General features: G+C 40.4%; 1 protein-coding gene across 1 annotated transcript; it reads left to right on the top strand.

Moving 5' to 3' along the window:
* Positions 1–131: 131 nt before the first annotated feature.
* Positions 132–27,996, top strand: LOC136420285 (cubilin-like). Its single transcript, XM_066407135.1, has 24 exons — positions 132–394; positions 560–672; positions 4,954–5,061; positions 5,317–5,421; positions 5,710–5,941; positions 6,149–6,225; positions 6,556–6,753; positions 8,407–8,641; positions 8,804–8,916; positions 9,483–9,714; positions 9,878–9,990; positions 10,320–10,554; positions 10,749–10,867; positions 16,368–16,562; positions 17,427–17,525; positions 18,734–18,977; positions 19,133–19,245; positions 22,683–22,923; positions 23,083–23,195; positions 23,577–23,757; positions 23,948–24,069; positions 26,780–26,974; positions 27,183–27,287; positions 27,749–27,996. Exons 1-24 carry the CDS (start codon positions 132–134, stop codon positions 27,994–27,996), a joined length of 3,999 nt encoding a protein of 1,332 aa, XP_066263232.1.

The raw sequence follows: 27,996 nt of genomic DNA, 5'->3' as shown, positions 1-27,996 counted from the left end.
TCATTTGCCGAAGGTATGGCCTTTCCACATGTGTGTGGATAATTTTGATAAACAAGTATGCGGTCTTGATTTCGCCTTACTTTGCCTCCCTTTAATTCACTTCACTCTTCAAGTTGCAATGAAGAGCGTCGATGTTATTTATCATCTCCTCATACACAGCAACACCGACCAGTGCTACTGGATGTGGAGGTACCCTGGTGGCCCCCCCTGTGGGTACTGTGACGTCACCGAACTATCCCAATGACTACGGCAACGATGAGACCTGTGAGTGGACATTCACCGTGCCAGAAGGGAGCAGTGTCCGTCTCACGTTTCACAGCTTCAACCTGGAGGACGGTTATGACTTTTTGAAAATCTACGACGGTGACAGTAATGACGCTGCACTGTTGCAGAGGTAATGGCTGAAACGGCAGAACGATTCTTTTACAGAGTAGAGTAGGTTAGATGATGCATAGAGTGGTTTATTTCCTGAATTGTTGTCGTCAGAATTCAAAGCTTCAATATTTTCTGAGTAAGATAAACAGTGTCAGAGCCAAGAACAATTCATTTTCATTCCCAGCTTGACAGGAGCACTGTCACTGAAATCCATCACCAGCACATCTAACCAGATGCTCGTGAGGTTCACATCTGACAGCAGTATGACGGCTCAGGGGTTCCATTTCATCTATTCAGGTAAGTTGTTTGATTACAGCGACCATGTTTGCTTTATTACCTTCGCCAATAACATGCTCATAATATCACTGATTTATCATACTTGTGGAGTTAGGAAGTTATGCAAATGTGTATGTGGTTTAGTGGTCTAACTAAATTAGTAATTACGATTTGATTCTTACGATACGAAGGTCAGTCAAAACGAAATGCCAGTCGTTTCATAACACTTTCATTTTTTCATCAAATGAATGGGAATTGTGCACAAATGGAAAGGCACATATTTTCCTGGAACTGCATTATCTCAAGCTGTGTGATTTAGTTGAGTTCAAGATGACCACACCATTAAAAGTCCGTCAGACGCAAAATTCCTCTGACACACTTAAACTCATTGTGCGGTGCTGAGATCAGAACTGTAATGTTACAATGATAAATGTCTCTATAGATGACAAGCTATTTTTCATTTCTGAACAGTTCTTGTTTTAAAACTGCTTGTACGGAGTGATGTGTGGTTTTAGAGGCATTTGAATTCATAGCCGAATATGTTGATTGAATGTGTTGATATAATGTGTTGATTACAAAATTTTGTAGATTGTTTTACAGTTAACAACGAGAAACGGAACGTGACAGGGTATTAAAGACTAAAACTGTGTTAAGTATCATTCCTCTAAGACTTTGGAAAAGTAGTCTACAGAAACATAAAATTAACATAAAGGGTATCTTAGTCCCTGACGACAGTTCTGGTATATTGCCTATGACATTTGCGTCTTAAGCTTAGAGTTCAGAATTATGACCCTAAATTTATCATGGAGAAAGAGTGAGCATATGCCCGCGGGTGTTTTGTTTTCTCATAATTTCACTCCACCACTTCAGGGAAGTGAAATATATTTTCATATTTCACTCCACCATACCGTAGGTCTGGGAGCGAAATATATTTTCATCCTTCACTCTACCTGTGAAATACATTCTTTTCCCTGAAGATTCGACTTTTTCTCCTCCTGTCAAATCTTCAAATCGACTCATCTCTATCCTTTTGTTTGGCCAATTAAAGAGTGGGCACAATGGAAGTTTTTTTTTCATTTCCTTCTAAACTGGAAATATTGTTTTTCGTGTGTCTGCTTGTGTGTGGTTCCGTATTTTTAAAGTTAGCACAACTTAACCCTCAAACACCCGAGTGGGGTCATTTTTGACCCAGGCGTGGATTTTGACTTGCTATTGATCTGAAAAATCCTTCCGTGACTTTGTCAGTAGACATCTTTTCTAACCTCTCATAATTTTCTAGGGATATGGGCACAATACTGTTGACGTTATCTAGGAAAGTCTGTGGTCAGTCCACAGCGGTCATTTTTGACCCCAGCAAAACTAATGTGCTGTTTTTGAGACCTGCCCTCTGTAACTCCTGAACTACTTATCGTATGACCACCAAATTTTCAGAGGATGATGCACATGTGAATTAGTATTACCATTACAAATTTCATGTCATAATAACGTAATTTAACGTCATTATGACGCAATTTTATCGGATTGTATCCGCCATATTGGATTTTGACGCAATCAAATCAGCATAAAATATCAATGTTGAATCATACAAGTTACATTGGATTACATAAGATGATAACAATGTAAGAAAATATATTTGGCGTACCAACAAAGCCTCGAAGCGTCATTGTTTTAAATGAAATAAGCAGATTTCATGAAATATGCCTGTAAAAAGCCGTTGCCGTGGCAACGCGAAAAACGATGAACTTACTTTATCAATTGAACATTTTTTTTAAGGACATTTTATTAAAAGCCACCAAGTTTAGTGGCCACTCGAGTAAGCCGTTCATTAGTTATGCAACATGAAATTTGGCGTGGGCCACAAAAATCCCCTCCCGGTCAAAATGGGAATAGTTCAAGACGTGGTTCTTCTAATCTTTTTGCAAAAATTATGATAATGAACGGGAATGTTTCATATCTAAAGATGCCTAAACATTCCTCCTTCATTGATGAAGCAATGTATGGATCACAATCAGCAAAAAAATTTAAAAGGGAGATTTTACTGAACAAAACATTTTGGGGTCATTTTTGATCTCGTTCAGTCATTTTAGTCGCAAAAATAGGTTCGGGTGTTTGAGGGTTAAGAACCTCTGAATGTATTATGGTATTTGGTATGTGGGTAGGTCCCGGGAAGATAAAGGTCGATGTCAATTTTGGGCCCCCTCGTTTGTGACCTTAGTACTGTAGCTGAACGTCTTGTTTTGTATCTTTTAACGTGGATATGCTATGGTCTCAGTTTTTTTGGTGGCAGATAGCTTTTGATATATGGAAGAAATGGTGTGAGTTTGGCCTCCTAGCAGCTTGTTCTGGAACTTTAGTGTCGTTTTTCTTTCAAGGCGGATAACTGAACAAAGAAACAACAAATTTACATTTCTGCAGTCGGTTTGCAGGTAGCTTAGTTTCTTACCGTCATCTTTTTACTGGCCCATTTTGATTCTGGTCAGTTTCTGCTACAATAGATTGATTTTTAAATGGGATGAATGGACATGCAAATCAAAGAAGAATCTTTCATAAACTTGACTTTCCACAGAGTCACTGAGTACAGACTCTGCGACCGTACCACTGTGTCAATAGTAATAGTATTGTGAAATATTTTAAAACGCCAAGCATTCGACAACCTTCTTGGCTTGCCCCTAATTCACCTGAACAAAAAGAGGCAAATATGTATTTTCCCTTGAACTTAGCATCATTCACCAAAAGATTTTGAATTTCTAAACTGATGCTACCACAAAGGAATCTTAAGGATTGAACATACCATGTAAAATCACGGGGCCAGAATTACACTCCAAGCAGAGCTAGGGTTTCGGCTGGTTTTTAACGTGTTTTTAGGCGTTTTTGTCATGCCTTCTACTTTGTCATCGTTTTTGTTGTGTCGCAAACCCAAGCTCTGCAGGCAGACGGAAGCTTCAATGCCTAATAAACCTAATCACTCCAACACATAACAAGCGTTTCACAAGAACGTGCGAAGCGTGCCCGGCCAGGCACGGGATTCCCTCCCCACGCGCCACAGAATTTCCGGCCCAGTCTCACCATGGACATAATCCTCGGTCTATCGGTCGTGGCCATTTTTTCATGCCATGTTCCTACGCTTCCCCGTCTCCTTGGCTAACTGCAATTACTTTCGTATGAAAATAATAGCTCAACGTGCAACCAAAGACATCTGGAGTTTACAAAGTCTCCACGATACTCAACTACGATCCAGGCCATTTGGGCGGTCGTACCAGAAGACGATGTACAGCCCGAAATAGCCATAGATTCTCTCATTTTTAATCCCCACTGCGGAAATGCCATGCTGTAGTGGGAGGATATCGTTGAATCTCAAAAAGTCTCTAAACTACTACAAAACCGAATCAGGACGCCATGTTGGAAAGTCGCTTCATGTCCGTCAGCAAATGACTTGCCTATCGTGACCGCACTTCATTTACACCATCCAAAAACCATCAAAGAACAAAGCACACAAAAATTTGTACAATCCTCTGGTGTCGTGGGGATTTTTTAGTCTCTGTTGGTAGCACTCCGTCGCCAATTTCGCTGGTGTTGTTGAAAAGTTCCGTCCAATCTGAACACAGCAAGCGGCGGCATTGGTAACCGCATGTAACGTAAACAAGACACGTGTTCCCGTTCATAATCCATTTAACGATGCCTGAGATAATGATAATAATAATTACTAGTAATGCAGTTCAAGCTGATACGTAATACATATTTATTTTATATGTCTTGTTCATGCATCATTGTATTTTTCTTGTGAGGTTTCCAATGGAAATGTACGTTGTGATGCTATCAATGATCATACCGGCGTGGGATCGTGGACACCAGCCAGTCGCATGAATAGGGCAGTCAGCGGGGGACCGGCGCGGCCTGATGAATGCCGCTCTACATTTGCCGGATGTGTGATAATCCGGGGCAGTAAAATTCTTACCACTAATGATTATCTAATGGTTCTCGGGGAGGAGTACTGTCACCTTTTTTTCAATGGAAGTACATGTAAATAGGTTTGCCCCGCCCCGAGGTCAGTGCCTGCAGAGCTTGGGTTTGCGACACAACAAAAACGATGACAAAGTAGAAGGCATGACAAAAACGCCTAAAAACACGTTAAAAACCAGCCGAAACCCTAGCTCTGCTTGGAGAGTAGCCATAATAAGATTCATAACAATCAAAACACGTTGTGGCAGACATTGTAAAAAGGATGAAAAACAGAACGTATATGGGCAAACCTTGTGACCAGCCTACATCGAAGACCGTTGATATCATTTATCATCTCCTCAGACATATGGACAGAGATCACAGCTCCTAGCTGTGAAGGTACCCTTACGCCTGCTGGAGGCACTGTGACATCACCGAACTACCCGGGTCACTTCGGCACAGAAGAGACTTGTGAGTGGTTGATCACAGTGGCAGATGGAAGTACGATTCGTCTCTCATTTGACAGTTTCAACACTGAGGAAAATTATGACTTTCTGTACATCTACGATAGAGATCTTGAGGGTACTACACAGATGCAGAGGTAAACAATTTTCAATTAGAGTGGGGCAGATTTAATGATTTGAATTGAGAATTGAATGAAAGCTTCATTTTTTCTGGGTAACATAAATGGAGCCTAAACGATCTATCTTATCTCCAGCTTTACAGGTGAAGTGTCATTGTACCCCATCACCAGTACATCTAACCAGATGTTAGTGAGGTTTACATCTGACGAGAGTGTTACCGCTCAGGGGTTCCAGTTCTCCTACACAGGTAGTTTGACTACAGCGAGCACGTTTGCTTTGTTGCCAAAAGAGGTCTATGCACATTATCTGCCTTTGGCCTTGCATCTAGATTCATTGACCAAACCACATAACAATTCGAAAATCATTTTGCCACTAAAGGGTTGAACGTACACTGTCACTGGAGTAAGTATCAAATGTACTTGACTTTTGATAACAATCAAAACACAATCTCTGTAAAAACAACTAGAAATGTAAAATCTAGTGATCAGGCTACTTTAGATACCGCTGATGTCATTCATCATCTCCTAATACACAGTAAGTGCTCCGGATTGTGGAGGTCACCTGACGGCTCCCCCTGTAGGCACTGTGACGTCACCGAACTATCCTCGTCACTATGGCAACCATCAGACTTGTGGCTGGAAAATAGACGTACCAGAAGGATACTTCGTTCGTCTCACGTTTGCCAGCTTCCACCTCGAGGATGATTTTGACTTTCTGGACATCTATGAGTATGATGATGATGGTGATAGAGGACCACGGACGTGGAGGTAACTGTTTACCATTTATGAAGGTTCTACACAATTGCAGAGATAATGTCCTGAAAGGCCAAATTAGTTTCTTATAGCCTAAGAGTAGAGCAATTTGGTAAATGAACAAAGTGATCAATGATTTGAACTGATGACTTGGAAATTAAATGCTTCAACATCTTCAGTTTAACAAAAACTAAGCCAAAGACGATTAATTTTGATTTTCAGCTCAACAGGTGAACTGTCGGTCAACCCCATCAGGGTGACATCTAACCAAATGTTCGTGAGGTTCACGTCTGACGAAAGTGTCACGGCTCAGGGATTACAGTTCTTCCAGGTATTACTGATGTGTTTGATCACGGCGAGCATGTTCACTTTGCTTCCTAAAGAGACCAATATATACTTGTATTTGGCCTTTGATCTGGTATCGTTGAAAAGGCAACATTAAAATTCGAAATACATGTTACCAACAATAAATGCTGATGGTTTGGTATGAAATAAAGATATATGATTGAAACTTTTCATAAAAATCTCTTTAAAATGATGAAAGATATACAGAAGAAGCGGATGGACAAATCCAGCGATCAGGCTGCAGTTAAGACCATTGATGCTATTTATAATCTCCTCATACACAGCAAGTGATCCTGGATGTGGAGGTTACCTGACGGCTCCCCCTGGAGGCACTGTTACGTCACCGAACTATCCGGGTCACTACGGCAACGATGAGGATTGTAAGTGGACGATCACCGTACCAGACGAAAGCACCGTTCGTCTCACGTTCGGCAACTTCGACCTCGACACTCAAAGCTCTTTTGACATCTACGATGGAGACAGTGATGATGCTACACTATTGCAAAGGTCAAATAGTTCTCTTATATAAGAGAATAGAGTAGCTCGCATAATGCAGAGAGAGATTAATCGATGTTTCAAATTTCGACGTTTCAATATCTTTAGGGTAACAAAAATAGAGCCAAGAACTAACTAGTATTCTACTTTCCAGCTTGTCAGGTGAAATGTCAGTCGACCCCGTGTTTAGTACAGTTAACAAGATGTTCGTGTCGTTTACATCACGGTCAAACAATGGCCAAGGGACGGCTCAGGGGTTCCAGTTTTCTTACTCAGGTAAGATGTTTGATTACAGCCAACAAAATATACTTTGTACTTGACCTTGCATCGAATATCGTTTACCAAACTTTTAGTTTCAAAATCGTCTAACCAAGAAATATCGAATATTATACATTTAACGTAAAGCAAAGGGATAAGGATTAAGCTCACATGACTTAACAACCAAAACGTTTTTGGCAGTCCCTGCAAAAAGTAAGAAAGGCATCAAATACGCAGTTGGACGAAAACGATAATCACTCCACATTAAAGACCGTTGATGTCATTTATCATTTGTTGCGTCACGTTTGGTGCTTTGTCACGTTTGTTGCCTTGGCACGGTTTGTGACAGTGCCCGCGTGTCACAAACCGTGCCTGGGACAAAAGCACAGTTTGTGACACTCGGACACCGTCACGAATGGTGCCCAACCGAGCACAGTTCGTGACACACAGGGGGTCTTATCCCATACTGTGCTTTTGGGTGGAGCTTAGTGTTTTGAGGGGGAGGAGTCTGCCCAACGCGTTTTTTTTTCCCATGCAGCCCGCCATCTTTGTTTTTTTCGGGGCGCTGGGATGAGAAAGAATCAGCGTAATTCTCGTTCATTGAAATACATTTCGCGCTTGTCTTGGATGATTTGGACTTAGAGTTGATGTGGCACAAACAGACGGACGTCTCATCACGAATTTCTACAACAGAAATCCGTCCCGAACCGTGCCATTCACGACTGTGTCCTGAGGCACGGTTCGTGACAGTGCCGGAGTGTCACAAACCGTGCTTTTGCCCCAGGCACGGTTTGTGACACTCGGGCACTGTCACAAACTGTGCCCAGGCACGGATTGTGACAGTGCCTGAGTGTCACAAACCGTGCCTGGGGCAAAAGCACAGTTTGTGACACTCCGGCACTGTCACGAACCGTGCCTGGACAGTGCCCGGGGCTACAACTTCCCGTAGCATTGATTTAGATCGAGCGAGCTGACTGCCTCGGGACGTCGAAGTAATCGGCAAGTGGCCCGATCCTAGTCTAGATCTGGTTTCCCTGGATAGAATATATTTAGTCTTACAAATCTGTTATAGACACTGTCTTTTTGTGCCACTTCAATTCTAGGTCTAAGTTATTCAATTATTTTACAGAGCGAGAAATACGCTGTTCCTCCTTACCTCAGCGCCCCAAAAAAACAAAGATGACGGGGGGTGGGGGGACTGCGGTAAACAAAAACACGCTGCCTTATATGGAAACGCGGGCATCACTGCCCCGTCAGTCACAGTGATTGACAGCACTTCCGGGCACAGTCTGTGACGGTCGGGCTGTGTCACGTTCTGTGCCTGGGAAAGCATAGAACGTGACAGGCATGGTGTATGACGGTACAGTATTTCTTGTACACAGCAACTCTGACCAATGCAACTGGATGTGGAGGTAAACTGACGGCTCCCCCTGAAGGTATTGTGACATCACCAAACCATCCCGATGACTATGGCACCAATGAGATGTGTGAGTGGATAGTCAAGGTACCAGAAGGAAATACAGTTCGTCTCACGTTTGGCAGCTTCAACCTGGAGGAGGATTATGACTTTTTGAACATCTTTAATGGAGGCACTGATGCTGCTAGACTATTGCAGAGGTGATGACCTGAAAGACCAAACAATTTTTTACAGAGTAGAGCAGTATGGATGATGCAGAGAGTGATTAATGGTGTTCATTGTTGGCTTCAGAAGTTTAACAACTTCAATTATTTTCTGGAAAACAACAACAATACCAAAAAAGTTATGCATTTTATTTGCAGATTAACAGGTGAAGTGTCAGTAGACCCCATCAACAGTACATCTAACCAAATCTTCGTGAGATTTTCATCCGATGAAAGTGTCGCGGCTCAGGGGTTCCATTTCACCTACAACGGTAATGTGTTTGATTATTTGCTTTGTTGCCTAAAGAGATCAATCTGCACTTTACCTTCATTTGGCCTTGGATCTGGTATCGTTGTCGAAACGACGTTACAGTTCGAAAATCAAAACATCTTGTAAGAATCATTGCAAATACGATCAAAGATACATAAGACGTACTAAGACGAATGCAAATATCATAGTTCATTAAAGACGGTTACCGTTGATATCATTTATCATCTGATCATATATCCTTGATGCATAACTAATAAGAATTTACTGTACTATAGTCCGTAGTATTAGTTAGTGGGAATCTTATTCTTGCGGCATTTGGAAGATAAAAAATGTGGGACAGAATTAGACATAAACCATGCAAAAGAGGGCCTCCTTTACATTATTAACGAAGTAATTAATTTCAATTAGGTTTTTTCTTTGTAAGAAGGAAAATGAAACAGTGATGGATTTGATAGTGTAAGATTAGACTTTCATACTTTAAACAACTTGTTTTTGTCTGGGTCTGTGTGTTCGCACGTACAGCTCAAGTCTTTTTATGTATTTTTTTTTTAAATTTAACAAACACAGCAACTCCGATCAGTAATGCTAGATGTGGCGGCTTCCTGACGGCTCCCCCTAAAGGTTATGTGAAATCACCGAACCATCCAAAGGACTACGGCGACAATGAGACTTGTGAGTGGACAATCACCGTACCAGAAGGAATCACCGTTCGTCTCCGGTTTCACCGCTTCCAACTCGACAATGTTGACTCTTTGACCATCTACGACAAAGACGGCGAAAGTGTTACGCAATTGCCGAGGTGATGGCCTAAGCGACCGAAAAAAAATTCTGACAGTTTAGAGCAGTTAGGACGATACAGAGTGACAGCGGTTACTGATGTGAATCGATGGTTTCAGAATTCTTTAATGCGTCAATATTTACTTACGATAAACACTGTCAAAAAAATGCATTTTCATCTTCAGCTATACAGGTGAGGATTCAGTCTACCCGATCACCAGTGCATCTAACGAGATGCTTGTAAGCTTTACATCTGGCCCATCTTACACGGCTCAGGGAATCATATTCTCCTACACTGGTAAGATTTTTGATGATAGTGATCATATTTGCTTTGTTATCTAAAGAGACCAATTGATACTTTAACGGCATAGTCCATTGATCTGGTATCTTTGTAGAAGCGCCATTACAAATTCGAAAATCAAGCTACCACCAATACATATTGAGGGTTGGACATGCAAAGTGTTGTAAAGTGGTATGAGTAAAACTCACGCGATTTTTTATATCAAAGTGTCTTATGCCACTCATTCTAAAAACGCCAAAAAATCAGAAGACATATAGTTGGACAAAATCCAGATAACAGGCTACATTGAAGACCGTTGATGTCATGTATCACTCCTCTAAACACAGCAACACCGACCAGTGTTGGTAGATGTGGGAGTTACTTGACGGCTCCCCCTGTAGGCATTGTGACATCACCGAACTATCCCAATGACTACGGCAACGAGGAGAATTGTGACTGGACGATCACCGTACCTGAAGGAAATATAGTTCGTCTGACATTTGACAGCTTCGTCACCGAGGTAGATTTTGACTTTCTGTTCGTCTACGATGGGGGAAGCGACATCGCAGCTCCGTTAAAACGGTAAAAACAGGATTAGCTGAACAATTCCTAATAAAATTAATCAGTTGTTATGATTCAATTAGAGTTAATTGTAAAAGCAAATCATAATATAAATTCCAGCTGTCAAATCCATAGCTTACAATTTTCTGGGTATCGTTATGAGCCAAGGGAAAATATTGATAGTCTGACCTTCCTTTTCCTCCGATTGATTCTAGATTGACAGGTGACATGTCAGCCGTAGATGCTCCTACTATCACCAGCACATCCACCCAGATGTTCGTGAGGTTTACATCTGACGAAAGTATCTCGGCTCAAGGATTTCAGTTCTACATAGGTGAGGTGTTTACTTTCAGCGAGCATGTTTGCTTTGTTACCTGAAGAGGTTGAGACATCAAAATTTCAAAATTTTGCTACGATCAATACGTACTAAGGGATTGGAATCTACTGTAAAACAAAGTGGTATGAATGAAACTCACATGACTTTTAATCACACTAAAACATCTTGTGGCAACCCTGTAAAAACAAAGATACAGAAGACGTAGTGGGCCATATGAAGGTGTCGGGAGCAGATTCATGCGTGCCATGTCAACATTTTTATCGGAAAATTATTCCTTCCATGAGTTTGTCCATTTACAGAAGTCATTACCATTGCTACTATAGCAACAAGTCATTGCTGCGTAGACATGTAAGATACCGACTTACAAAATGTCGTATTTTAGTGTAGAATGGCGTTTTTACTCAGGCTGGATCAATCATAATGATGAGCACTAATTCTAACCATGTCAGAAAGTTCTTGATCAATGGATAAAATAGAAAATCAACAACAATCAATGAAAAGCCAACATAAAGCGCCTTTTTTTTCTTTTTTTCACCACTTTATTCACCTCCACCAATTTTACAACCAAGAACAAAATTATAACATCATACTTAAGTTGGAACAATACGTGAAAGTAGCATTGCAAAAATGATACAATACTGTATTCAAAAACTAACTATCTGTCACAAATAGGTGCATGAAATAAGAATCATGGCATCTTTACATACAAAACAGAACTTTAACTGGTATGTAAAAAGATATTACATAACTTGGGCATTTCTACTTGTAAGTCTAACTACCTGTGACAGATAGGTGCAAAGAATATAACCTAATTACATACACGACAAAGCTTACTTAAACTTGACAGTAAGTACAGATCATATTATATGACATGTTGGTTCTCAATGGGTACTTGTGCATTTATATTGGTAAGTCTGTTGTTTTTTTTATTTCCCATTTGAAGCCACTGATTAGAACCTTTTGACTTGAAAGGGCCTGTGGGTTCTTCAATTTTTTTTAGCTATTTAGCTTTGTAGCTATTGTTTGAAGTCTTCTTTTCAGATCATGTATATTAAGTGGCTGAGTTACTTTTCCTAGTGCCACCTCTTGAAAATCAATGTTAGGGTTACTTGGGCTAAAAGGTATATAAGTATGAACTGGGTACCACAGGTCTTTTAGCCTTTTACAATCCAGAAACATATGTTTATAATTTTTTAATATCTCCACTGTTACAAAATTTACATATAGGACTAACTACTTACCCATCTTCATCTTGTATTTTCCGTTTGTTTAATTTTCCATTTGTTTAGCTTTTCGCCACATGGTAGAATTTGATTAAGTAATTTGTAGTTAAGTACAGCATTTTGTGTTTCTTGAGATAAAGATGTGCTTAACATTTTCCAAATCTTCTTCCATTCAAAAGTGTCAGAACCGAAATGTGTCTGTCATTTCTGCTGACAGCATGGCACCACTGCATGTTTCTGAATGAGTGCAGTGTAAAGTGCTTTGCAGGATTTTGTCTGAATTTTCAATTTTAAAGTAGTTTCAAGCAGATGTGGGGGCAGGATAACAAGATGCATCGGGCTGTCATCTGAGCCTCGAGCATTTTTGACGGAAGTTTTCCAAGAACTGGTTATGGATTGATACAAAGTAATGTGCTCAATTAAGGTACTAGGTCTCTGACAAAGTGTCAGAAGGGTCACAGAAAGCGACCTTTGTGAAGAAGCTTAACAATGCCGGTATATGGCACGTGTCAAACTTGTCAAAATAGCTTTAATGTATTATCAAGAAAGCATATGCTTGCATTATATTTATTTATTCATTTATTAATCTTTAGGGTAGTCCCTTTAGTTAACAAGTAACTGATTTCCGAGGGAGCCCTATTACATAAAAAATCATAACAAAGACTTATACATATATATATATACTTGATATGAATACAAAAACGTCAACCAGAAATGTTCATTTGGGCATAGCAATATGAGACATAAAATTGATCGTTCGGATGAGAGGTAAAGAACGTTAATGTCATTTGTCATCTCCTCATACAAAGCACATGTAGAGGTCTCCTGACGGATCCCCCTGTAAGATTAAACTTTGAACAAGTTGTTTTCGTCTGGGTCTATGTGTTGACACGTACAGCACAATACGTTTTGATGTGTTTGTCTGAACTTTATAATACACAAAATCAGTCAGATGTGGAGGCTTTCTGACGGCTCCCTTAGAGGGTGATGTGACATCACCGAACTATCCCATGGACTACAGTAACAATGAGAAATGTTAGTGGACGATCACCGTGCCAGAAGGAAGCACCGTTCGTCTCACGTTTCACAGCTTTCCAACTCGACAATGCTGAATCTTTGACCATTTACGACAAAGACGGTGACAGTGTTACAGAAGTGCAGAGGTGATTACTTAAACGGCCGAATATTTCACTGACGGATCAGAGCAGTTTAGATGATAAAGAGGGTCAGGTTAAAGATGTGAATTGGTGGTTTCAGAATTTATTGCATCAATATTCTATTGGTAATCTAAACAGGTCCAAGAAAGATTCATTTCAACTTCAGCTTTACAGGTGAATCGCCAGTGTATGCGATCACCAGTGCATCTAACGAGATGCTTGTAAGGTTTATATCCGACCATTCTGACCATGGGCAGTAGCAGTAGCGTAAGACATCCTGACCCATAGTTATGCAAATACTCCCGACGGCCCCCGTCGTCCTATGCGAGACAGCCACTCCGAGGAGCTAACTTCAAAATATCTGTGGGTGCGAAACCAACACCCCTGGTCTCCGTTACCAGAAGAGGTGTCTTCGATCTTTCGGGGGCCAATCCGGACCTATTGCTGTCCATTGCAGTCCCGATTTGGCAACGTAACAAAGTAACAGGATGCTAACAAAAGATGTGTCACACTGCAGATATGTCATAGTCGTTTTAATGGGCGGTTTAGCACGTTTATCGTCTGATTTAAGCTCTTAAATCCGACTTGAATTCCGACATTTAGTGAGTACGTAAGAAACACGTAGGAACGCATATACAATGCTGGTGGACAAATATATGATGAATAAGATATCTTTGTTCACAATCCTGGCATTTCCAACGCTTATCACAATGATAGCTTAGTTAATAGCGGTGCCGAAACCCATTGCGTGCATGGCACCGGCCCGGTCTAATCTGCTGACCGTAATGTCATTGTTCCTTGAACAGCGGTGCCGTGCGGCAGCAGGCAAACTGCTGGTAACGGTCATATCGGGAAAAGAAGGATTTTCGGGCGTTACAAAATGCCTCGTATCGTCCTTTGTCATCGGTATATTATCTACTAGGTGTTTTCCATGGGTAAAAAGGACACCAAACATGTGAATTACCACCAAGCCAAGTGCCTGAGTCGAAGGAATTAGCAGAAAATTAGGTTGTTTGAAATGACGTTTCGTACCTATCGCTCATTCCTCGCTTCGCGAGGAATTCGCTTGGCGCCTTCGGCGCCGTGGGGCGTCCTCCGGGCACCCACCTTCGGGCGACATCGGCTTTCGGGTAAGTTCGGGATCCGCCCAGCGTATCACCCGATATCCCGGTATGTATTCGGTATTTATAGTACAAACTCTCCTTCCGAGGCCTACAGCCTATGTTCAGACACGGCTCAGGGGTTTAAATTCTCCTACACTGAGGTAAGATGTTTAATGACAGCGATCATATTTGCTTTGTTATCTAAAGAGGTCAATATATACTTAACGACATTTATCGTTGGGTCTGGTATCGTTGACCAAACGCCATTGCAATTCGAAAACAAGAGTTCCGCGACCTCATATCTCCATGAACAATTCTATTTATGCAAATGAATTACATATTTACATAACATATGCTTAATCATAAACACCTTTATCTTACTTACACATGTTGCAATATTGACAGTCCTATAATTTTCCAATTCGATGAATTTCGGTGTTTTCGCATTAATTATGCAAATCAGGAATTTATTTGCATAATTGGTATCTGTTGATGCTCCACTTTCCATAAACTGCATATGTTACGGTCTCGAACCGGAGTTTTTTTGCGATTTCGTATGTAGGCTGACACCCTCAGGACGACGGGCTACAATTCCGCCGAGAAAAGTAGGACGGAAAATGTAATCACATGGTCGAAAAGCGGTTTTCTGCCGTTTTCCGATGTATTTATCGGTATTGTCCGTTGTCTCATTATTTTGGGTAGAAACCATAGTAATGTAAATTTGGCACCCGAAAATTATCATTTTTTTACACTTTTTTGATCGAATCTGCTCGGAAAAAAACGAGTTTTCCTGAGGTCACGACATATATGCTGAGAAAGCTTAGTAAATGGTGTCCCCGAAAAATGAAATAAAATAAAATAGGCATGTGATAACTTTTTCGCAATCTCCGATGACGCAAATTCGGTGAAAATGCATTAAAAACGATGCTATTTGGGTCATCAGGCGAGAAAACCGCATCACCGTTGCCGCGGACTTATACAAAAAAGGCTTCGATAGCAAACTAACTGAACCGCGCCCAAAAATACTACAACTCACGGGCTTTTCAGAAGATTCAAAATATTCATGCACAGCTAAAACCATCACCAAGCAATCTCAGGCAGAAATCAGGGTGACGACCACGCACTTCCGGCAGATTACCGGGTCATGACCCAACCCCGGTCACAATTGAACTCCGACCCGGAACCTTACGTGTATTTGAGTCTTATAATTGAAAACACTGAAAATATAGATTTTCCTCATTATCTATGCAAATTAAGTCCCAATTGGCATAATTTTCACTTCATTGTGTATATCTCTGTCTAAGCTAACCGCATACTAAATATCATGGAAATCCGTTGCTCCTTTGTTCAGTTATTCTCCTTAGAAAATTTTCACAATCACGCCCCTGCAGTTCCAGAGCAAGCTGCTAGGGTGCCCAAACCTACACCATTTCTTAATTACATCACAAGCTATCTGCCACAATAAATCAAGACCATAGCACGTTCAGGTCAAAAGATACAAAAGTTGAAGGGGAGCCCAAAATCGACCTTGAATTTTGGCTCACAACATCCGCCCACAAATATCGTTGTAATCCATCCAGATGTTCTTGAGTTATGCTGTCTACAATAGTACGGGAACACACACAGACGCACAGACATGCAAAAAACAATGTCTCCATTTTTCATGGAGATAACAAGGTACCACCAATATATATAGAGGGTTGCACATGCAATGTGAAGCAAAGCGGTAAGAGTAAAGCTCTTGATATTTGCATATCAAAGCGTCTTATGACAACCCTTTTAAAAACAATGACATATACAGAAGACGTAACGTTGGACTAAATCCAGATAACAGGCTATATTGAAACACGTTGATGTCATTTATCATCTAATACACAGCAACATACTGAGGTCTCTTAACGGATCTCCTTGTAAGATGAGACTTTTGAACTTTGAACAACTTGTTTTTGTGTCTGGGTCTATCTTTTCGCAAGTACAGCTGAAGATCTTTTTGATGTATTTTTCTGAACTTTAGCAAATACAGCAAGATGTGGCGGCTCCCTGGCGGCTCCCCCTGAAGGTTATGTGACATCAACAAACTTCCCCAGAGACTACGGAAACAACGAGATTTGTGAGTGGACGATCATCGTTCCTGAAGGAAACACCGTTAGTCTCAAGATTGAAAGCGTCAACATCGAGAACGGTTATGACTATCTGGACATCTACGATGGTGACAGTAGCAGTGGAATGTGGTTGCGGGGGTAACCATGACTGGACATTCAAACAATATTCTATATTCTAGCAGATTAGATCAATCTAAATGATGTATAGTGATTCATTATACGACTCGCTAGTATCAGATTTCAAAGCTTCGATATTATCTGGGTAACATGACGATTTATTTTGATCTCTAGATATACAGGTGAAGTGTCAACCGATTCTATCACCAGTATTTCAAACTATATGTTTGTAAGATTTACTTCTGACGGGACTGTAACGGCTCAGGGGTTCCTGTTTTCCTACACAGGTAAGGTGTTTTGAATGCAACGAATATGTTTGCTTTGTTGCAGATTTTTGGATCATTAGAATGCATTTGATGGCATGGCAAACTGCATCATGTAGAAAAATATCTAAGTACGACGTTTACATTTATATTTTTGATATCATTAGACTAACCTTGTACAAGAATCATTATCTGTTTATCTGCTTTTATCCAAAAGCGAGATGTTGGCTCTACTTGGTTTGCCTAGCAGAACACTTTGGTCCTCTATGTATTCAACTCGTGTATCGTCGTCTTTACTTTCATGTATATGTTTCTTATATGTTAATCATAACATAGCCCACCTGTACCTAGCCCTTCGAGTCATTTTTTTCTTCAACCTTTATTTAACCTTGAAAGTATGCAAAACATACACTCATTCGGCCGAGGCAGTTTTTCAAGAGTTCAAGGGAGGAGGTCATGAATGTGTAATAGAGATATTTCCTTGTAGCATTATGCATTTTATTATGTTTTGAACAGGTCTTCTCTAATGTAACCAAAGGGTTCAATGTACATGAAAACGATAAGTGTTACTTATTACCTTCTTGTACGTAGTGACACTGGCTCCTGGATGTAAAGGTACCCTGACGGCTCCCCCTGAAGGTATTGTGACATCACCGAACTATCCCAAAGACTATGGCACCAATGAGACTTGTGAGTGGATAGTCAAGGTACCAGAAGGAAATTCAATTCGTCTCACGTTTGACAGCTTCAACCTCCAAGCGGGTTATGACTTTTTGAACATCTTTAATGGAGGCACTGATGCTGCTAGACTATTGCAGAGGTGATGACTTGAAAGACCAAACAATTTTTTTACAGAGTAGAGCGTTATGAATGATGCAGAGAGTGATCAATGATGTTCATTTTTGGCTTCAGAAGTTTAACAACTTCAATTATTTTAACAACAGTGCCAAAAACTATCCATTTTATTTGCAGCTTAACAGGTGAAGTGTCAGTAGACCCCATCTACAGTTCATCTAACCAAATGTTCGTGAGATTTTCATCCGATGGAAGTGTCACGGCTCAGGGGTTCAATTTCACCTACAACGGTAATGTGTTTTATTACAGCGAGCACGTTTGCTTTATTGCCTAAAGAGATTAATCTGTACCTTATCTTCAATTGGCCTTGGATCCGGTATCGTTGTCGAAACGACGTTACATTTCGAAAAATCAAAACATCTTGAAAGAATCCTTGTAAAAACTTTCAAAGATACAGAAGACGTACTTAATAATTGACAAATGTAGAGATCATAGTTCATTAAAGAACTTTGCTAACATTTATCATCTCATCCTATACCCTCGATGCATAACTGATAAGAATATACCATTATACATTCCACATTATTAGTTGTTGGGAATTTAATTCTTACGGGTATTTGGAAGATAAGAAATGTGGGACTTTATTAGATATAAAACATTCAAAGAAGGGCCTCATTTATAACCTAATGCAACATAGGACTTTAATATAATACTAGTTTTTGTTTTTCTAGTTTTTCTTGTTTTTCATGAATTGTAGGCAAATTTTCTTATTGTAAGAATTTCAATAATGAATATGAAAAAGAAAATATTAGAATTTTCAGTTCCCTTTCTTAAATAATCTTACTTCAAAAAATATTTCGTAAGAAAAAAATACGTAAAAAAAATTTTAAGTCGTGTACGAAATATCTTAAACTAAAAAAAAACTTTTATTTGCTTAAGAAAGTTTATTTTCCTTTATAAGAAGGAAAATGAGATATTTTTAGATAGATAAATCTTATGCTGTAAGATTAGACTTTAATACCTTCAACAACTTGTTTTTGTCTGGGTCTGTGTGTTCACACGAGCAGCTCAAGATCTTTTTAATGTATTCATCTGAACTTTAGCAAAAACAGAAATCCCGATCAGTAATGCTAGATGTGGCGGCTCCCTGACGGCTCCCCCTAAAGGTTATGTGAAATCACCGAACTACCCCATGGTCTACAGAAACAATGAGAATTGCGAGTGGACGATCACCGTGCCAGAAGGAAACACCGTTAGTCTCACGGTTGACAGCTTCAATGTCGAGGACGGTTATGACTTTCTGAACATCTACGATGGTGACAGTGACAGTAGAATATTGTTGCGAAGGTAACTATGACTGGACATTCAAATACTTTTCTAGTTGTCTAGTAAGATTAGAACAGTCTCGATGACACAGAGTGATTCGTTATACGACTTGCTTGTATCAGAATTCCAAGCATCGGTGTTTTCTAGGTAACATGATGATTTATTTTGATCTCCAGCTATACAGGTGAAGAATCATCCGACACCATCACCAGTATTTCAAACTATATGTATGTAAGGTTTACATCTAACAGGATAATAACGGCTCAGGGGTTCCTATTCTCCTACACAGGTGAGGTATTTTGAATACAGCGAGTATGTTTGCCTTGTTGTTAATGATTGAGTCATTGGAATGTATTTTATGGAATGCCATCTCTTGTGCTGAATCGGCAAAAAATAATAGATTAACTAGAAAGGCCGTCATTTGCTCCTGAGCAAATACAGCATGTTTCGCCAATACTCCTCCCCATTCAAAAATGGGCTGTCCCAAAATAATACGTGGGCAAATTGAAACATAATAAAATAACTACAAAAACAAAAATTGCTATTTCAATTTTAGCCTCTACCAGTCTCTGCGGGTCGATTGGAAAATAGTAGAAATTTCAATTTGCCCAGGAGTTATTTTGGGACAGCCCATTTTGTCAGTTTGGCAGGGTGTTTGACAGTTTGGCAGGCTGTCACAGAATAAAACCTGGGCAAGTTGAAATATCAACAACATGTGGAAAGGCAACATTTGCAAGACCAACATACTTTGTCCACCTCCCTCCCCATGCATAAATTGACTGTTCCAAAATCACCCCTGTGCAAAATCTCTTTGCAAGTTCTGTGAGACGCCAAGAGCCTTCCGTATAGTTCAGCAACTTCTTACCGCAAAGGCTTGCGAGATTTTTCTCAGAAACTGTGAGAATGTCTGCGGAACACCCCCTGCAAAAGATCGGGATTTCGCAGACTTTAACTTTTCGTCGCGTACTACTAGTATTCAGAAGTCACTGTACTGAAACACCTGACCTGAAAATTAGTAGTTAGTAGTAGTAGTAGACAGGTTTATTCGTCATCATGTGACAGACAGGCCTCATAGCAGCCCTTATAAGGCTGAATTGCAAGGCTAAATACATCGTTGATATTTGCGTATTACAAATCAGTCAACGATTAAAAGATTAAATAAATATCAGTTAAAGCCATTGATAAGACTATTTAAAATATTGCACACTCATTCAATTAGAGCTTTACTCGGGACAAATGGGTTCATTGGGAATATAACATTACAATGTCAGGAGACCCGATTTAACGTTAATGCCTGAGATTGTGAAAAAATGCGTAACAGCAAAGAATGCTAGGCCGCAACGAACATGAGGCACGAGATGGGACCTTTATTCTTAAAAGAAAATTGCATGTATATTCTAACTATAGTTGAAATTGTGACGGCTTTTACAAGAAGACAAAAATAAAATATTCAGCGAAAATTCCAGCCCGCCAGTCATGAAGGTTGCCGTAACATTTATTGAATGCACACACACACATAAATCCCTGTGTTCTGGCAAATTAATTAGCGACGCACGCCACCTGGGTAAGCATTTCCCCGGATGAATGTCGGTTTTCTTCGGTGACCAATGGCATAACTTCGTTCAGGGATCTAAGTTTTACATTTCTATTAATCATTAACTATTCTTCTCGCTGATTGGTTGTTGATAATTGGATCATCCCTGTTCGTGGCGACATGTTCGCTTTTAGACACATCACATAATCTATGCTATAGCATTGTAAAATTGAACACAGAAAATAAAACTGATCCGATGATACAACTGCTTAATTTTCTTTTAATGTAAAAGCTGGTAAACTGAATCTCTGACCAAATCAGCTGCAATTCTAGTGTTGCAGGTCCTTGCTAGTAAAAAGTGCCGCTTCCCGTTAATGTTTTTTTTTATTCCTACACTACGTAGGGGCCATTGACCTTTGGTTTACGTTGTTCCCACAGTGCGTTGTTACATATCTTTTCGGCGTTGTACGCATGACACTGTTTTTAAGTTGCGTTTTTTGATAATCATTTTCTACCAAACCGGGCATCTGATCTGCCATGAAACGTAGACCACCGCCCCTCCCCCCCAATTATGCAACACCGAAAAACTACAAACAAACAAAAATTCTGCCGACAAAATATTATTTCATTTGGATCCACGTGCACAGCGATTGCAAGCCGTCTTGTGTGATTCCTATGAGATTCCATCTGCCAGGAGCAGGGAAGTTGGAGCAAAGAGGTTTATCTATAAAATATATAAAAGCTCCTTGGTTGGAGTTAGTATTTTGGGTAGTACTAAGTATTTTTTATCTTCAGATGTTGAAAGTTTCCGAAACTGGTAGCCCCGGCAACTGTTGGAGGGCTTCTTTTACTTGCAGCCTTATATGTATTAGCCCTATCATAGTGCTACGAAACTGGGGGACTGAAGGCGTAACCCAAGCTACCGTGAAACTGTAACACAACTCAGGCCTTACAAAAGTTTCACAAATTTCTTCTAAACGCACCGCAAATCTCTGATGCGTATTTCGTGACAACACTGCACGAAAAGGCCTCGTATCCCGGCGTATACGTACAGGGATTCCTCCGGAAATATTCCATATCCCGGTGCGGATTTAGCGTATCCGTTAGTTAGATACGCTAAATCCGCACCGGGAAATGGAATATTTCCGGAGGAATCCCTGTACGTATACGCCGGGATACGAGGCCATTTCGTGCAGTGCAAGCTACCCGGTAACCGTGAAACTGTAACACAAATTCCCCCGCGACCATCCTGGGGAAACTGTGTGATATTGAACAAAAACATCACGGCAATATTTCCTACTCGATACAAAAATTTACATCGCTTTATTTAACCAACGAGAAGCAAAACTTACCACTAAATTTGAAGCTTCGAGTCGTTGTCATGCTCGGAGATTGGACCACGGCTCGCATGCCGAACGCGTATATACAACGAGCTTCCTCATTGGCTCAGAGCTGACCAACCACACAGTCGTTTATACAGTACCACGTGCAGCGCGGCCATTGTTTGCCGCTTTGAAACGCCGCCGGCGGCGCGGGAGACACAAAATAACCAAAAATTCCACTGAAAAATCTCAAAATAAATCATTTTGAAGTAGCGTGTGCCCCAAAAAATACTGGGGTCCTTTGGGTAAATATCCAATGCACAACTAACCAAATTTCAGGTCCTTAGGTTTCAACACCATGGCACTGGAGGCCATAATGTGCGACTTTTGTCTGAAAATGACCAGAAAACCACGATAAAATCATTTTAAAAACTTATATAAAAAAATGAAAAATACGACAAGGGGTATACACTTACTCTACCTGCATACCAAATTTCAGCCAATTTGGTCCACGGACGACCGAGATGAATCGATTAGAAGATTTGACAGGAGAAGGAGAAGAAACCTGACAAAAACAATATGTTTCGTTGGCGAAACATAAATAGAATAAAAACATACAGCTAGCATTGCAGACTTGCTTGTAAAAGGTTAATATCGAAACGGAGACGCAGAACCCCACTCCACTTTAGCATAGATTTTGATAATAATTTGGTACAAATCAAGTAGAACATTAACGATATTTCAAGTTAAATCGTGCCAAACGTTTTTTAAAGTGTAATATTTTATATAATTGAACAAGTTGTTTTCGTCTGGGTCTGTGAATTTGCACGTACAGCTCAAGATCTTTTTGATTTATTTTTTGAACGTTAGCAAACACAGCAACACCGATCAGTAATGCTAAATGTAGCGGCTCACTGACGGCTCCCCCTGAAGGTTATGTGAAATCACCGAACTATCCAATGGACTACGGAGACAATAAAAATTGTGAGTGGACGATCACCGTACCAGAAGGAAGCACCGTTCGTCTCACGTTTCACAGCTTCCAACTCGAGAATGCTGACTCTTTGACCATCTACGATCTAGACGGTGGCAGTGCTACGCAATTGCAAAGGTGATGGCCTAGACGACCAAGTAATTTTCTGACGGATCAGAGCATTTAGGAAGATACAGAGAGTGGTTAATGATGTGAATTGAAGGTTTCAGAATTCTTCAATGCGTCAATATTTACTTGTGATAAACACTGTCAAAAAAGATGTATTTTTATCTCCAGCTATACAGGTGTGGATTCAGTCTACCCGATCACCAGTGCTTCTAACGAGATGCTTGTAAGGTTTACATCTGGCCCATCTTACACGGCTCAGGGGTTCATATTCTCCTACACTGGTAAGATGTTTGATGACAGCGATCATATTTGCTCTGTTTTTTTAGAGGTCAATACATACTTAACGGCATTGTCCTTAAATCTGGTATCGTTTACGAAACGCCATTACAATTCGAAAATAAAGCTACGACCTTTACATGTTGAGGGTTGGACCTGCAATGTGCAGCAAAGTGGTAAGAGTAAAACTAAAATGATTTTTCATATCAATGCGTCTAATGGCAATCATTTCAAAAACGCCAAAAAAATCAGAAGACGTATAGTTGGACAAAATCCAGATAACAGGCTACATTGCAGACCGTTGATGTCATTCATCACTCCTCTAAACACAGCAACACCGACCAGTGGTACTAGATGTGGAGGTAACTTGACGGCTCCCCCTGTAGGCATTGTGACATCACCGAACTATCACAATGACTACGGCAACGAGGAGAATTGTGACTGGACGATCACCGTACCTGAAGGAAATGTAGTTCGTTTGACATTTGACAGCTTCGTCACTGAGGTAGATTTTGACTTTCTGTTCGTCTACGATGGGGATAGCGACACCGCAGCTCCGTTACAACGGTAACAACAGGATTAGCTGAACAATTCCTAATAGAAAGAATCAGTTGTTATGATACGAATAGAATAAACTGTTAAAACCAAATCATTATATAACTTCCAGCTGTCGAATTCAAAGCTTGCAATTTTCTGGGTATCGTTATGAGCCAATGGAAAATATTGAGCTGTCTCACCTTCCTTTTCTTCCTATAAGATTGACAGGTGGCATGTTAGCCATATATGTTCCTGCTATCACCAGCACATCTACCCAGATGTTCGTGAGGTTTACATCTGACGAAAGTGTCACGGCTCAAGGGTTCCAGTTCTCCTACATAGGTGAGGTGTTTAATTTCAGTGAGCATGTTTACTTTGTTACCTGAAGAGTTTAATATATGCTTTATCTGGTATCGTTGACCAAACGACATCAACATTTTTAAATTGTGTTACCTTCAATACATACTAAGGGATTGGCATGTGCTGTAAAACAAAGTGGTATGAATGAAATCACACGACTTTCAATCACACTAAAACATCTTGTGGTAATCCTGTAGAAAGAATCAAAGATACAGAAGACGTAGTGGGACAGATCAAGGTGCCAGGAGCAGATTCATGCGTGCCATGTCAACATTTTATCGGAAAAAAGTATTCCTTTCATGAGTTTGTCCATTTACAGAAAGTCATAACCATTGCTATTGCAAGTCATTGTTGCGTAGTAAGATACCAACTTTAAAAAAAAGGTCGTATTTTAGTGTAGAATGACATTTTTACTCAGACTGCATTAATCATGATGATGAGCTCTAATTCTAACCGTGTCAGAATGTTTTTGATGGATTAATAAAACAGTAAATCAACAAAAATCACTAAAAAGCCAACAGAAAGCGACCTTTGTGTTGTGAAGAAGCTTAACAATGGCACATGTCAAACTTGTCAAATTGGGTCCCCCGAAAGTGCGAAATGGAACGAAATGGAACGAAATGGAACGAAATGGAACGAAATGGAACGAAATGGAACGAAATGGAACGAAATGGAACGAAATGGAACGAACTAAAACATATGTAACATTGTGAAATGAAATACCAGTAGATAGCGAAATATAAGGAACGTTGTAACATTCACAGTAGACCGGAACAGGAAGCAAATACATGATATAACGTTTTATTTTTTGAATCTGTTTGATAATAGTAAATACAACGTTTTTGTTGCGTTCGTGTGGCTAGATTCTTCCCTGAAAATGGGAGCGCCGCGTGGAAAGAGATCCACCACTCTTCCTTTGTGTTTACAAACGATCTGCAAATGAACTGCTGAAAATAGCAGGGAATACAAGCAAACGGAACTGAGTATCGAAGTAGGACTAGATTATACAGAAGTTGGTGGTAAAATTGCATCTGATAATTCACCAAGAGGGCATGAGGCAAGCGTAATTTTATTATTTATACAGCGTGTTTGGGTGTTGCAAATGGAGCCCCGCATGCAAATGAAACGCCAATGTTGCCAGCGCATCGGAACTATGCATGTAGTCCGGCGTGCTCCCGACAGGTTGAATCAAACTCCGACTTTCAAGTTTTATTTACATACGGTTTTAGTCCATAACTAGTACGTAGCATACGCATATCTCCGCAACAACGATTTTTATACAACCAATTGTTCGGCTGGTCGGCTGTCGGAGAATGAACCCCTCCGTTAACGATATGCAAATGCAGTTCTGTGCTGCGTCACCAATGTGACATTTCACACTCCATTCAATCATGGACGTGGACTGAGACCTCTGGAGACATTTCTGCTTCCTTGTTCACGACAAAACAAAGGGAGGGTGTCTTCTTCTTCTTCTTCTTCTTCTCGTGTCACCACTTCTGCTACACGCTCCCTCTCTTATATGTCTGGAGGTGTTGAGACCACATGGCCGTCCTCTGAGACGCTGCACTACCTCTGAGTGGTTCAACCGAGTGCAGGAAGCTATGTCTCGATTTAAGTCTCTTCTGTGGGGGAACATGCTGGTAGAGTACGTGGTGTGGGTCGCTCTCTTGTTGTGCTAACACGGCTCTTCTGATGTGTGGGGGGGCTATACCGCGCAGTAAGTATAGGTCGTCAACTCTCGTGGGGCGTAGGCAACCAGAGACGGGAGGGTGTGAACGAGCAGGACATGTATTTCACAGTTCACACAACACGCAAACACGATGTATAAATAATGAAATTACGCTTGCCTCATGACCTCTTGGTGAATTATAAGATGCAATGTTACCACCAACTTCTGTATAATCTAGTCCTTACTTCGATACTCAGTTCCGTTTGCTGGTTTTCCCTGCTATTTGCAGCAGGTCATTTGCAGATAGTTGGCAAAATCAAGGAAGAGCGGCCAAGCTCTTTCCACGCGGCGCTCCCATTTTCAGGGAAGAATCTAGCCACACGAACGCGGCAAAAACGTGGTATTTGATATCATCAAATAGATTCAAGAAATAAAACACGTTATATTATGTATTTGCTTCCTGTTCCGGTCTACTGTGAATGTTACAACGTTCATTATATTTCGCTATCTACTGGTATTTCATTTCATAATGTTACATATGTTTTAGTTCGTTCCAATTTCGTTCCTTTTCGTTCCATTTTGTTCCATTTCGTTCCATTTCGTTCCATTTCGTTCCATTTCGTTCCATTTCGTTCCATTTCGTTCCATTTCGTTCCATTTCGTTCCATTTCGTTCCATTTCGTTCCATTTCGCACTTTCGGGGGACCGGCTAAATAGCTATAAGATATTATCGATAAAGCATATGCTTGCATTATATTTACTTGATATGATCACAAAAAGGTCCACCGGAAATTTTTCATATGGGCATAGCACAATGGGGTCCATAAAATTTATCTTTCGGATGAGAGGTAAACAACGTTGATGTCATTAGTCATCTCCTCATACAAAGCACAGGTAGAGGTCTCCTGACGGATCCCCCTGTAAAATCAAACTTTGAACAACTTGTTTTCGTCTAGGTCTATGTGTTCGCACGTACGGCGCAAAATCTTTCCGATGTATTTGTCTGAACTTTATAATACACAGAATCAGCCAGGTGTGGAGGCTTACTGACTTATCCCCCTGGAGGTATTGTGACATCACCGAACTATCCCATGGACTACGGAGACAATGAGACTTGTGAGTGGACGATCACCGTGCCAGAAGGATATACCGTTCGTCTCACGTTTCAAAGCTTCCAACTCGAGAATGCTGACTCTTTGACCATCTACGACAAAGACGGTGACAGTGCTGCACAATTGCAGAGGTGAAAACCTAAACGACCAAATAAATTTCTGACGCATCAGAGCAGTTTTGATGATAGCGCTAGGGTTAGGGTTAGTGAGTGGTTAATGATGTGAATTGATGGTTTCAGAATTTAATGCATCAATATTTTCCTGGTAATATAAACAGGTCCAAGAAAGATTCATTTTCGTCTTCAGCTTTACAGGTGAATCGCCAGTCTATGCGATCACCAGTGCATCTAACGAGATGCTTGTAAGGTTTATATCTGACAATTCTGACACGGCTCAGGGGTTCAAATTCTCCTACACAGGTAAGATGTTTGATGACAGCGATCATCTTTGTTTTGTTATCTAAAGAGGTCAATATATACTTAACGGCATTTGTCGTTGGATCTGGTATCATTTACCAAATGCCATTACAATTCGAAAATCATGTTACCAACAATAGATATTGACGGTTGGACATGCAATGTGAAGCAAAGCGGTCAAAATAAAACTCACACCATATTTGTATATAAAAGCGTCTTATGGCAGTCCTTTTAAAAACTATCAAATAAACAGAAGACGTAAAGTTGGACAAAATCCAGATAACAGGCTATATTGAAAACTTTGATATCATTTATCATTTCATACACAGCAACATATTGAGGTCTCCAGTCGGATCTCCTTGTAAGATAAGACTTTTGCACTTTGAACAACGTGTTTTTTGTCTGAATCTGCGTGTTCTCACGTAAAGCGCAAAACATTTTTGATGTATTTGTCTGACTTTTAGCACACACAAGACCACTGCCCAGTACTCCTATATGTGGGCGATCCCTGACCGCTCCCCCTAGAGGTTATGTGACATCACCGAACTACCCCGGCGACTACTCAAACAATGAGAATTGTGAGTGGACGATCATCGTGCCAGAAGGAAACACCGTTAGTCTCACGATTGAAAGCGTCAACATCGAGAACTGTTGTGACTTTCTGGACATCTATGATGGTGACAGTAGCAGTAGAATATGGTTGCGGAGGTAA

This window comes from Branchiostoma lanceolatum, chromosome 15, assembly GCF_035083965.1.
Source record: "Branchiostoma lanceolatum isolate klBraLanc5 chromosome 15, klBraLanc5.hap2, whole genome shotgun sequence".
NCBI classification, from domain to species: domain Eukaryota; kingdom Metazoa; phylum Chordata; class Leptocardii; order Amphioxiformes; family Branchiostomatidae; genus Branchiostoma; species Branchiostoma lanceolatum.
Note: the sequence above shows the minus strand (reverse complement) of the source record. Positions and strands in the feature narration are given on the sequence as shown.